General features: G+C 43.6%; 1 protein-coding gene across 2 annotated transcripts in view; it reads left to right on the forward strand.

Annotated features, from left to right (window-relative positions):
• Window positions 1-5,871, forward strand: part of UGGT1 (UDP-glucose glycoprotein glucosyltransferase 1) — a 41,186-nt gene extending 35,315 nt beyond the window's left edge. For both annotated transcript variants that reach the window (XM_071566020.1, XM_071566021.1), the window contains 7 exons: window positions 184-268; window positions 807-989; window positions 2,155-2,315; window positions 2,770-2,884; window positions 3,515-3,631; window positions 4,363-4,522; window positions 4,941-5,871. In XM_071566020.1, coding sequence (XP_071422121.1) covers window positions 184-268; window positions 807-989; window positions 2,155-2,315; window positions 2,770-2,884; window positions 3,515-3,631; window positions 4,363-4,522; window positions 4,941-4,966 — 847 coding nt within the window. In that variant the 3' untranslated portion in view covers window positions 4,967-5,871. The remainder of the gene's footprint in view (window positions 1-183; window positions 269-806; window positions 990-2,154; window positions 2,316-2,769; window positions 2,885-3,514; window positions 3,632-4,362; window positions 4,523-4,940) is intronic.
• Window positions 5,872-11,244: the final 5,373 nt, after the last annotated feature.

Raw genomic sequence — 11,244 nt, forward strand, 5'->3', positions numbered from 1 at the left:
AGATAAAATTGATTGGCAATAGGTTGAAGCAACTCACTTGTTTCTCATGTGTGAAGATCAGTTACCTGGCACTTAACTGCAAAGAGTTTAATCATGTAAAGCAGCAATTTTTAATTGTTACACAGCTCATCTCTAGTGGGTGGCAGTTGTTTATGTAAGTGCTTTATTTTTCTCTTTTGATAGCATAATGATGTTGTCTGTGCTGAAACATACCAAGACTCCTTTAAAGTTTTGGTTTCTGAAGAACTACCTATCACCTACATTCAAGGTTTGTTAGTAATTAGAAATTGTCCACAAGCTGCTTCTCCCTCCCTTCCCAATGGTTGTGCCGTGGCAGCATCCCTTGGAATGCCTCACAGATGAGAATGTCACCTGATATGACACTGGGAAAAGTTGTTCCAGTAAAAAAATTCTCCCAATTCTTTTGTCTCATTTTATTACTCCCACTTACACTGCTTTGTAAACCCCTAAGTAATTCTTCCATCTGTGAAATTTTATGATTTGAGTAATGCATTCTTTTAAACTTGTCAGTGGATCACTGTAAAATGGCTCATAAGGGACTGTGTGGGGGAAAATACCAAAATATTTAGTTGTCTTTTGATAGTTGGCTTTACAATTTGTACTGATTGTTCAGCTTGGGGCTCTGCCTTTGTGTGAAGTAACAATGAAACTAATTCTCTTTCTGGTGTTTCATTTCCTAATGTTCCGTGCCTTAGTCTGAAATGTATCTCTTGTAATGCACTTTTCTTTTTCCTGCAGAGGAACAAAGAACTGAGATAAGCTGCTTTTTTCCCCTCCCTCTGCAGGAGTTCATCCCATACATGGCCAAGAAGTACAATTTCCAGTATGAGCTTGTCCAGTACAAATGGCCACGTTGGCTCCACCAACAGACAGAGAAACAGCGAATCATCTGGGGCTACAAGATCCTCTTTCTGGATGTGCTCTTCCCTCTAGCTGTTGATAAAATCCTGTTTGTGGATGCTGATCAGGTAATAACACAGAGGCTGGAATTAATCTTTTCCTTTTTTCTTTTCTAATATATTTTTGAATGCAGTTTCCATATTGCTGGAAGGGTTGCAGGTTTGAGCCCTTGGCAGGTGTGACTGGAGATTGAATCTGTAACTGTAACACGCTTCAGTGAGGGCTGGATTTTGTGCCTGTTCCCACAAAGATTGGTTTTGCTAACCTGACTTTTGCTGTTGTCTGGTTCCTTATTCCCTCACTGTGTTTCCAGGTAGTTTGCCAAATAGATTCTCGTTTCCCCCTGCCATTTTTCCAGGTATGTCTGTTCTCCCAGGTTGCAGATCACTTACCCCAGAGAGTATTTTCCTAAGTCACCAAACACCCTCCCCTCCCAGGCTCCCTCTTTTAACTTGGCCACATCTGAGTGGCTTTCAGAGGAGGAGAAGGCAAATCCCTTGTGCATAAGGCCATTCCCTGCTGCAGGACAAACAGGCCTGTAAGGGTTTGGGTGTGCTCATTCCTGAACAGGAAACGTGCACAGTGAGGACTGACAAAAGTACTCCCTCAAAAGTACATATGAAACTGAGAATTATCAACATGTGAGTATAAACTGCCCTGGCAGTTTTGGCTTATGTACAGTGTGTGATCCCAGTTCAAACCATTGCAGCTTATGATGAAGTATCACCTAGGATAAATTCCCAGTTATGCTGTTCTTTTTTAAGACAGCTTTTTCTCCGTTTGTAAGAGATATTAAGGTATTCTTTTCACATCAGAGTGGTATTTTTAGAGTAGTGTTAATGCCACATCTGTGTCAAAAAGACATTAAAAGCCTTCAAACCTGAAGGGGCTGCAAACTCTGAAGAGGAAAGGATACAAAGGATCACAGTAGAGTTCACATATAGTGAGAATTCTTGCTGCTTATTAGCAACAGTTTTGCACTTCAGCTGTCAAACCAACCCCTATCAGGTTATTTCAAGCTCTGTTTTATTGGCTCCAGCTCTAAGTGCAGGGGAGACAACTTATTTTGTGTTGTGTTTTTGTTCTACCTACACATAATACTAAAGACTGCCACATGTAACAGGTAATTCTTCCTTTAGCTGTTTGCTCAGTTGGAATTAAATCCTGACCAGCACTTCCAAATAACCCATGGCAGGCTTCTAGAAATAAAAATAAAATGTCCTTCCCCTTCAGATTGTGCGCACAGACCTAAAGGAACTGAGAGATTTCAATCTCGATGGTGCTCCCTATGGATACACCCCATTCTGTGACAGTCGAAGAGAAATGGATGGCTACAGGTTCTGGAAATCAGGATACTGGGCAAGTCATTTAGCTGGAAGAAAATACCACATCAGGTACTGTACTGAAGAATTCTCTGTTTTTCAACATAAAGGGGGAAAGTGTTTGCTGCTACTTAAACTTAGAAGAAAATTAGCTGAGATGTGCAGTGCTGCAGGACCCACCTTTTGCTTGCTGTTGCCTCCTTAAGGTTCCATGGCCTGTGGGACACTGGAGTTGTTTTCAGTTGTTTTCAGCTACAACTTTTACAGGTGAAGAACTGAAGCATTAACAGACAGACATCTTTCTTTGTTAATAACAGATGTTGGCAGAAGGGACTGCAAAGCTAAATAGATTTGTTGAAAATTCTTTCTTGTACATGCCACAACCTATTGGAACTGCTTTCCTGCCTTGGGATAGATTATCTGATGTATTGCTGCCTTGAGATTGGTTTAGCATGTTATGTCTGGGGGTCTGCAGTGAGTTCCCCACCAGTGCAATGTCCTTCCTAATTGCACCATCTCCCTGTAGTGCTCTGTATGTGGTGGATCTGAAGAAGTTCAGAAAGATAGCAGCTGGAGATCGACTCAGAGGGCAGTACCAGGGGCTCAGTCAGGATCCCAACAGTCTGTCCAACCTCGATCAGGTGTGTTTTATTGGGCTTGTTTTGCCTTACTGGGGTGTGCTCTCCTTTCTGGGCCAGGCTTCCATCACAGCCAGATGCCAGTGGCAGTCATGGTACACCCTGCCTTCAAATGAGGCAGCTATTGATGGCATCAAATATAAATGGTGGGTGGAAACAATACCTTCCCCTTCAATGTCTTCAGACAATCAAATTTTCCAGTAGATAGACAAATATCTAACACAACTGGAAACCTGTTTCTTGAGCTGCCCAGCTCTGTGCTTTACTGTGCTTTAACAACCTGGAAATAAACCTTTTACTGTGACGGATGGAGAAAATAACACAATGGTTTAATCAGCCAAGTCCAGTCTTCCAAACTGGTCCAGTTCAGGTTTGATACTACTTTAATACTCTTTGCTAAATAAGTAAGTTTCAACAAAGTAAGATTAACAGTTGTGCACAGGCTTTTTCCAAAGGACTTTGTTTGGAATGGGATGAAGGGTGGATTCAACACTTTATATTTGCACTGGGGAAAAAAAGGCCAGACCTCTTTGCAAAAGTTAACCTTTTCAGGACTATCTAGTTGGGAGAGGGATTGCTCCTCCTACCCTGCACTCTGTGGAAATGGCTACTAACTCTTGTTCTGCACAACAGGATTTGCCAAACAACATGATCCACCAGGTGCCAATTAAGTCCCTCCCACAGGAATGGCTGTGGTGTGAAACATGGTGTGATGATTCCTCCAAGAAGAGAGCAAAAACCATTGATCTGGTGAGTGCAGCATGGCTCCCTCACTCCTACACCACAACAAAATACAGCAACCAGTTTTAGAGGCATTTCCCTACCCCAGCCTGTATTGGCACTTAAATCAGAGAATTATAGAATGGATTGGGTTGGAAAAGACCTCTGAGATCATCAAGTCCAACCCTTGGTCCAACTCCAGTCCCTTTACCAGATCATGGCACTCAGTGCCACAGCCAAGCTCAGGTTAAAAACCTCCAGGGATGGGGAATCCACCCCCTCTCTGGGCAGCCCATTCCAATGCCTCAGCACTCTCTCTGCAAAGAATCTTTTTCTGCTCTCCAACTTCAATTTCCCCTGGCAGAGCTTGAGCCCATCGTGCCCCCTTGTCCTATTGCTGAGTGCCTGGGAGAAGAGACCAACCCCCACCTGGCCAGAACTTCCCTTCAGGGAGTTCCAGATAGTCCTGAGGTCACCTCTGAGCCTCCTCTTCTCCAGGCTAAACACCCCCAGCTCCCTCAGCCTCTCCCCAGAGGACTTATGCTTATGTTCTCAGCACCCAAGATTTTTCCTTTAGCTTCTGTGTTTCTCTTACCTGGAGCAGTGACATGATGAATTTTCCACTGTTCTCCAGCTCAAATACAGACAGGTGTTGTTCACCACCCTCAGATTAATCCCAGCAGAGGCAAACACACCTCTGGTCAGTGCAGAACCATTTTGTACCCCTGCAGTGTCTGAGCAGCCCCTGTGTTGTGTTGCAGTGCAACAACCCCATGACCAAAGAGCCCAAGCTTCAAGCAGCCATGCGGATAGTTCCAGAGTGGCAGGACTATGACCAGGAAATCAAACTGCTCCAGGGTCTTTTCCAGAAGGAAAAAGAAATGGGAACACCAGCTGAGATGCCAGGACAACACACACATGGTAATAATCTTTGTTTCCCTGCTGCTTTGACTCTCTCCCTGCCTGTTGGACTGGTGTGAACTTGGGTCCTCCCTCACTTCCATGCACAGGCTTGGATGAGGAGCTGTTCAATAATCAGGTGGTGCAATGGGACAGAAAGGCCTTGCTGAGCAAGGCTGGTGTAACTTAACCTGATTCTGAAAGTCAGAGAACAGACTTGTTCAGTTCTGCTAAAGACCCTCACTGTTCTTTCAGTTTTATGAGCTTGGCCTTATTTTAACCCTTAGAGAATCACTGCTGTGCCCTGTGAGTATGGATTGTTCCTGGGGCACTGGTACCCTGCAAAGCACAAACCTCAGGGGATTATGCTGGTTTTCAAACCAATCTGCCAATTGAGGCAGCTGCAACTGAGTGCTCCTTTTTCTCTCCTCTTTTACAGATCCAGCAGCACATGTGGAATTATGATCCATGCAGACAAATTCAAGTCAGACTGTTTCATAGACAATTTTTATATTGAAAACTAGGGTTTTTTCCAGTATGTCTGCAAAACTGCTGAGTAATTGAATGGGATGCTGTATGAATTTTTGTTACGTTCCTTTGGGGTCATTTCTGCATATGAAATAGGATCTGGATTGCTGGAATTGGCTTTCCTGGTTTTTTGCTCCTATGGTGGAGATGAAAGAGCCCATGATGGAATTGAGCATTTCAGAAACAAAACTTCCAAATCCACTGGAAAAGCCACAGCCCATTCCTTCAGCTGCCTTCACCACTGATGAAGAAAGATCAGGTTAGTTCAGATCTAACCTGAGAGTCTGGGAACCACAGACACACGTCCTGACCTCATCTGATGGAGATGATTTTTCCAGGTAACATTATAAGGCTCAGAATTGTGCTTTGACTTTGGGACATTGTTTCATCTGACAGTTTTCAAATGGTTGGAAATACTTCTCAAATTTGTTGAATCTGCCCTTGATTTTGTAACAAATCCAGCATTACTTTGATTTTTCTATTTCCTGTCTTCATTTATGACCCAACTTTTGATGGTTTGGCCTAATGTAAAGCTACAATCTGTTTAAATGCCCATCCAAACAGAAATGCCTGAGTTTACAAAGTGAGGAGAACGTGGAGTTCATCCTAATCCATCTGACTTGAATCAAAGTCCCCTCCCTCCCCTCCTGCTCATTGTTTAAATCAGTCTGCAGAACTGGGAGAGCTTTACTCTGGCTGTGGTTCACTGATTCATGAATGTTTTTTGTTTATGAAAATCTGTGGAAGCTTGGAAATTCTCATCATGTACATTTCATTAACTTTATTTTTTTTTCAAACAGAGGTGTCACATCAATAAAAACTTTGGAGTTCTTGAACCTTAAGCTTTAGTTCCCACTCAGTCCTTTGATCATAATTTTTCCTTGCATACTTTAGTCCTGATTAGATTGTGGGGTTTCTGGATATTTCACTTGCTTTTGTTTTATTCTGTGCACAGACAAGAAAATACCTTATTGCAGGGATTAATTATCCTGGGCAATTGTTCATATTCATGTCTTAATTTTTAAAGATGCTGCTGCCATATTTGTGTTGTGAACATACCAAGCAAGAAAAGCACCACCTCAAACCCCATTTCCCTCATTCTGTAGGATTATTCTCTGCTCCCTCCAGCACTGAGGAGCTGAAGAGTTGAAACATAAGAACTAAAAGTAGCATTTCTAGTATAAAATATATACTTCCCTATGCAGAAACAAACTGGGATTACCTTTGTGCCTCGTGTTTTTGTACAGGCAAATGTTCTGTGCTGCAAGACCCTCAGCCTAATGATAATCCTGAGTTAAGATAGTCTTCTGGAATTATTGTATTATACATCCTCTATCATGTTTTGGAGGAAGCTGAAAGATGCCAGTTGTAGTGTTTCAGCTCTTCAATAGGGCAGCTGTACAGAAAAGCAGGTCCCAATCACCAGGACGTGAAGAGAAATGCTCAGGGTCCCTCAGCTGGTGACTGGCATGGCTGGCCCACAGCACTGCCCTGCACTTGTGGTGGGCACCAATGTGGGTGGTTCTGGGAAGGTGGGGAAAGGACAGTTTATAATCCCCCTCAGGCTTTGCAACCATGGAGGGCTGGAGGGCAGATCAGGACCTTACAGAGTTCCCAGCTTAGGTATTTCCATTTGGTGGGGTTTTAAATTCAGCTGTTCTGCCTGGTACTGGAAATTCCCCGTGGTGTGATTGTGCTGCCCATCCAAACTGTTCAGGTAAGGATGAGCAGACTTACAGTAGAAGGAATTTTTTTAATTGTAAACCCCACTAATGTGCCTGCCAACAAATTAAAGTAATTACATATTATGTCAATTAGCTTCTGTTAAGCTGCTGATACAGCCCAGGGGAGATTGTCCTTTCTGTGTTCAGCCTTGCAGGAGCATATGGAGGAGCACAGGGTGAGGTGGGCACCACCATTCCCTCCAGGGATGGGTAAGGAAGGAATCTGCCCCAGCCCTCAGAGCAGGAGAAGCTTTCTATGAAACAAGGCCCTCTCCTGTCTAGAACCATATTTGTGCTTCTTTTTTTCCCCCTGAATTTTATTAGAAGCCATAAGATGAGAGTAAAGCAACCTCTCTTAAATTCACCACAACATTTACCTTCTTTGGTGTTGAATAAGGAGGAAATACTTTTGAAATTAAATGTTGGTTACAGTATTATTTTTTTTAGTTATGCTCCTTCATTCTGATATTTAATGTATGCAGTTGAACACCCACTCTACATCCTTTTTTTTTTTGAAATTGTAAGATCCAGCAAGGTATGGAGGATATTGTTTCCCCCCTGGTTAACAGAGGCCATGCTCTTCTATTCAGTTGTTATTAAGAAATCAAATTCATCTAACTCAGATACAGAAAGAACCCAAAAACTAGTGAGATATTCTGTACCTTTGCAGTGCTCCTAAGAGTTCTGTAGCTGTTCTGAAGTACAACAGAAAATTCACATGGCACTGATCATTCTGAATGTGAACTATTTCCATTTGTCCTGGGATGCCACTATTTATTGGCACCCAAGAATAACAGCAGTAAAGAGAATAATCACTTATTTTGGATCTGGTGTATGATTGCTCTTAGTGCTCAACTGGGCCTTAAAAGAAAAATATTTGGGCAGCTCCATCTGGAGTGAGCTGCTTACTGAAACTGAGCTGCTTCTGCTCATGTAACTGCTGGCCTGGTCTGTAACTAGTAAGACTGATGATAAAAACCAAAAAAAATGTGGATTATGGAGGTCACAAGGTAATTTTGGATTCCTCAGACTGGCAAAGAAATGATGCTGTTCCCAATCTCTGGCTACAAGTGGCTTGTCCTCGTGGTGGGGAGTTCACAAGGAGAAATGGCCTGTACTTTATTTGGAAAGGAAGATTTCACTGCCTTACTAGAAAACAAATAGCAGAGAAATAAATCTTTAAGATTTCTTTTTCATTTAGCTATTGGGGGATGGGTTGTGAAGGAAATGAAAGGGACATGTACAAAGAAGTAAATACCCAGTCACAGTCTTATGAAGCAAAACATTTTTTTAAATATGAACTCTTTTATTCAACTCTTCTGTAACCTGTTCAAGAATATTCCCTAACTCTGTGTGGCACTGACAGTGGTAGCCCAAGTGACCCAAGGTGTTGGGGGTTACTCTTTACTGACTGTTACCTGAGATCACAGTGAGTTCCCCAGTACAGTGACAGCAACAAGATCTGATGCCTCCTGTTCTTTACCTGTGTCTGTCCTGTCTTTGGCTTTGGGGCTGAAAACTGAGGTTTTCATGGTGGTGCTCAGAGGATGGTTTTCACTTCCTGTATTCAAGGGTTGGGATGTTGAAAAACTAGAAGGGAAAGGGAGGAGTTCCTCCTGCCTGCCAGTCTTGATATTGGAATAACCCCTAAAATGAAGCAATTCTGTTAAAGAAACAATAAAAGTATTTTACATAAATCTACCTTTTAGGTCTTTTTTTTCCAACACTACCTACTACTTTAAAAAGATGTTTCTGTCTCTGTTTCTTTACTGATTAAGTTTTACACTGGTAATTCACAGTAAGCATTTGGAAAAGATTCCTCCCAGACAAAGTGTGCCAGGACACAAAGGGCTTGCTTTGTGTCACAGGGACTTCTGGCTGGAAGGTGTCACTGGGTTCTGACCAGCTTGGCTGGTTGTGCTGGTTTAAAGGTAAACCAGCAGGAGAATTGAACCCAACACAAAAGAGATTATAAGTCAGTTGTAATTCAATAAAATATTACAATAAATGCAGTGATATAAAGAGAAATAGGTTTTAACCCACACAGCCCAGAAGTATGACCCAGCACCCCAGGGAACAGACAGAGTGGGGCTCATTGGCCCCTGTGCTCAGCCCCACGTGGTTCCCCTGAGTGCAGAGTAAAAAGAAGGGAAAGAAAACAAACCTGTTGGTGCAGATGTTGTCACAGTCTGGTCAGGGGTGATGGTCTCCTCCGGGGGAGGTTCTGATCCTCCTCTGCATCCAAGGAGTGGTCCCAGAGGTCTTCAAACCCCCAAGATTGTCTCCCCTCAGGTTTGAGTGGGAGCCCCCAGTGCCTCCCCCAGGGCAGGCAGTTCCACACTGGGGGATCTGACTCTGGCAGTCAGGGGGGAGTTTGGAATCGTTGCTGGCCCCTGAGCAGAGCTGAGCCCTCAGGTGGGTGTGGAGGTGCCAAGGACTCCCTGCAGGGCAGTTCTCCCAGCTCCTCTGCCAGGCTTCTTTCCCAGCCAGCTCCCAGCCTGAGGGCTCAGCTGTGCCCTGGGCAGCTGCTGCCAATGGGCCATTGGGAACAGTTGCTGGGCAATGGCCCAGAGGGTTTAGAATGCCCAGCTTTGGTCACACCCACACAGGGATAAACTGGTCCCACCTGCTGAACCAGGACACAGGTCAGTCCTTGCACTCCCCCTTGGCAGTGAGGGGAGGCTGAGTGGCACTGCAAACCTGTTTGCAAAACCCACTGAAAGCACACTGACCTCCCAGCAGCCTGGAGCTCCCCCCAGCAGCTGAGTGGTGCCCCCACCACACCTTCCAGCAGCTTGGAGCTGTCTAGAAGATGTCTTCAGTTCTTCTGTCCCACAAGTGCAGCCTGATTTGCAGTCACTGCAGAAATGCAACCCAGGAGAGGAGTTAAACCTGTGCCCTCTGGATTGAAGACGCTCTTCACTTTGCCACCCAACACAGGCTCTGCATCAGGTTTCCCAAGGAACTGACTTTTCCAACCCCTGCTGTTCCCCACAGCAGCCTTGCAAGTCACCACAGAAAGGTTCATTCTGACACTGGACATGCACTTCATGCTTTTACCTTGGCCAGCAGTAAATATCCCAACATTCCAAGCCTCTCCTCTCTCTTCCACAAGGAAATTCCTCACCCTTTGCTCTGCTTGCCTCCTCTTTGCCAAATAACTCTATTTACCTAATCAAGAGTACTGCTAATGGATTATACACTCCATCTGTTCTGATTCAACACACTGATCTTCACTGACTTGAGGCAAATTAAAGCCTCTCCCCCACTCTCTGCAGTTGATACTGCAGCATGTGCCAGCTGCTTGCTGGAATCCAGATAACTGAACTGCATTCCCTAATCAGGACACTCAGGGAAATCCACTTCTGGCTACCAGGGTTTATTGCTGACTAGACTGTATTAAGACCACTGCTAACACAGATTGGTCTGTGCTTGGAATACATTGAATTTTTTCCTTATTAGCCAGCTTGGGGCTTAATGAAGACTGAGAACAGCAATTCTTCTGTGTGATGATCTGGAATACACCTGATTATGGCACCAGCAGAGTCCTTTCCTGCTCCTGGGCAAGAGGAGATACATGATAAGCAATCAGGCATTCTGCTTCTCTAACTTTTTTTTTCCCTCTTCCTCTTTCCTGGGGAAAGTTTACACCATTCATAGTCGTAACATCTCCCTTCTCTGCTGAAAAGAACAGATCTCAGCTCTCAGACTCTCAGTCTCCAACTTTTTCCCTACATGCAGGTGTTTATTTACTACAATATATATTCAGTAAGGACTTCCAGACATCAAAATATTTCCTTCAGCCTTTGGACTGTTTTCTTGATATTTTTTGGTTTTCTTGGTTTAGTGCTTTTGTTTTTTTAATAATTAAAGTGAAATCCTGGCACTCAAACTACATACATTCAATTTCCATCAAACTGCACAGGAATCCCTCTACCCCTTCTCCACCCATCTCTTCAGACTCCTTTGAAACACCAGTTAATTAATTGTCCCTTTAAAAAATACTAAAATACCAGCTGCTCACTGTGTCTTGCACAGGACTGATGGAGACATCCCAGCACAGCTGATATATTAAGATTTTTACAAACAGCACATTAGTACCTATTTAGTAGCCTGATTTTATTACCACAATGTTGCCATCTTCACGTAGGAAAAAAAGCTAAATGAGTCAAGGACATTTTTAAAAATGCTCCACTTCTTGTCCTTAAACTGACCTGTATTTAAGATAAGTTCAAGGTTGTATTTCTGTCTGTCTTGGGTAACTAAGGCCTTACCTGTTGCCCTGCTGGCCCAATTTGGCTCCTGGACCAGGAATGTGCCTCCAACTCTGAATGGAGCCACATTGGCAGGTTTGGATGGGAAAAACTCCTCTCTGCTGCTGAGTCCAGATCTCTGTAAGAACAAAGTTTTTTGTTTGCATAAGCCATTTGTGAGGGTCTTTCAAAAAAACCCTCATAGCATCACAGAATGGATTAGGATGGAAAATACCTC

Source organism: Pithys albifrons, chromosome 11 (assembly GCF_047495875.1).
Source record: "Pithys albifrons albifrons isolate INPA30051 chromosome 11, PitAlb_v1, whole genome shotgun sequence".
In the NCBI taxonomy this organism is placed as follows: domain Eukaryota; kingdom Metazoa; phylum Chordata; class Aves; order Passeriformes; family Thamnophilidae; genus Pithys; species Pithys albifrons.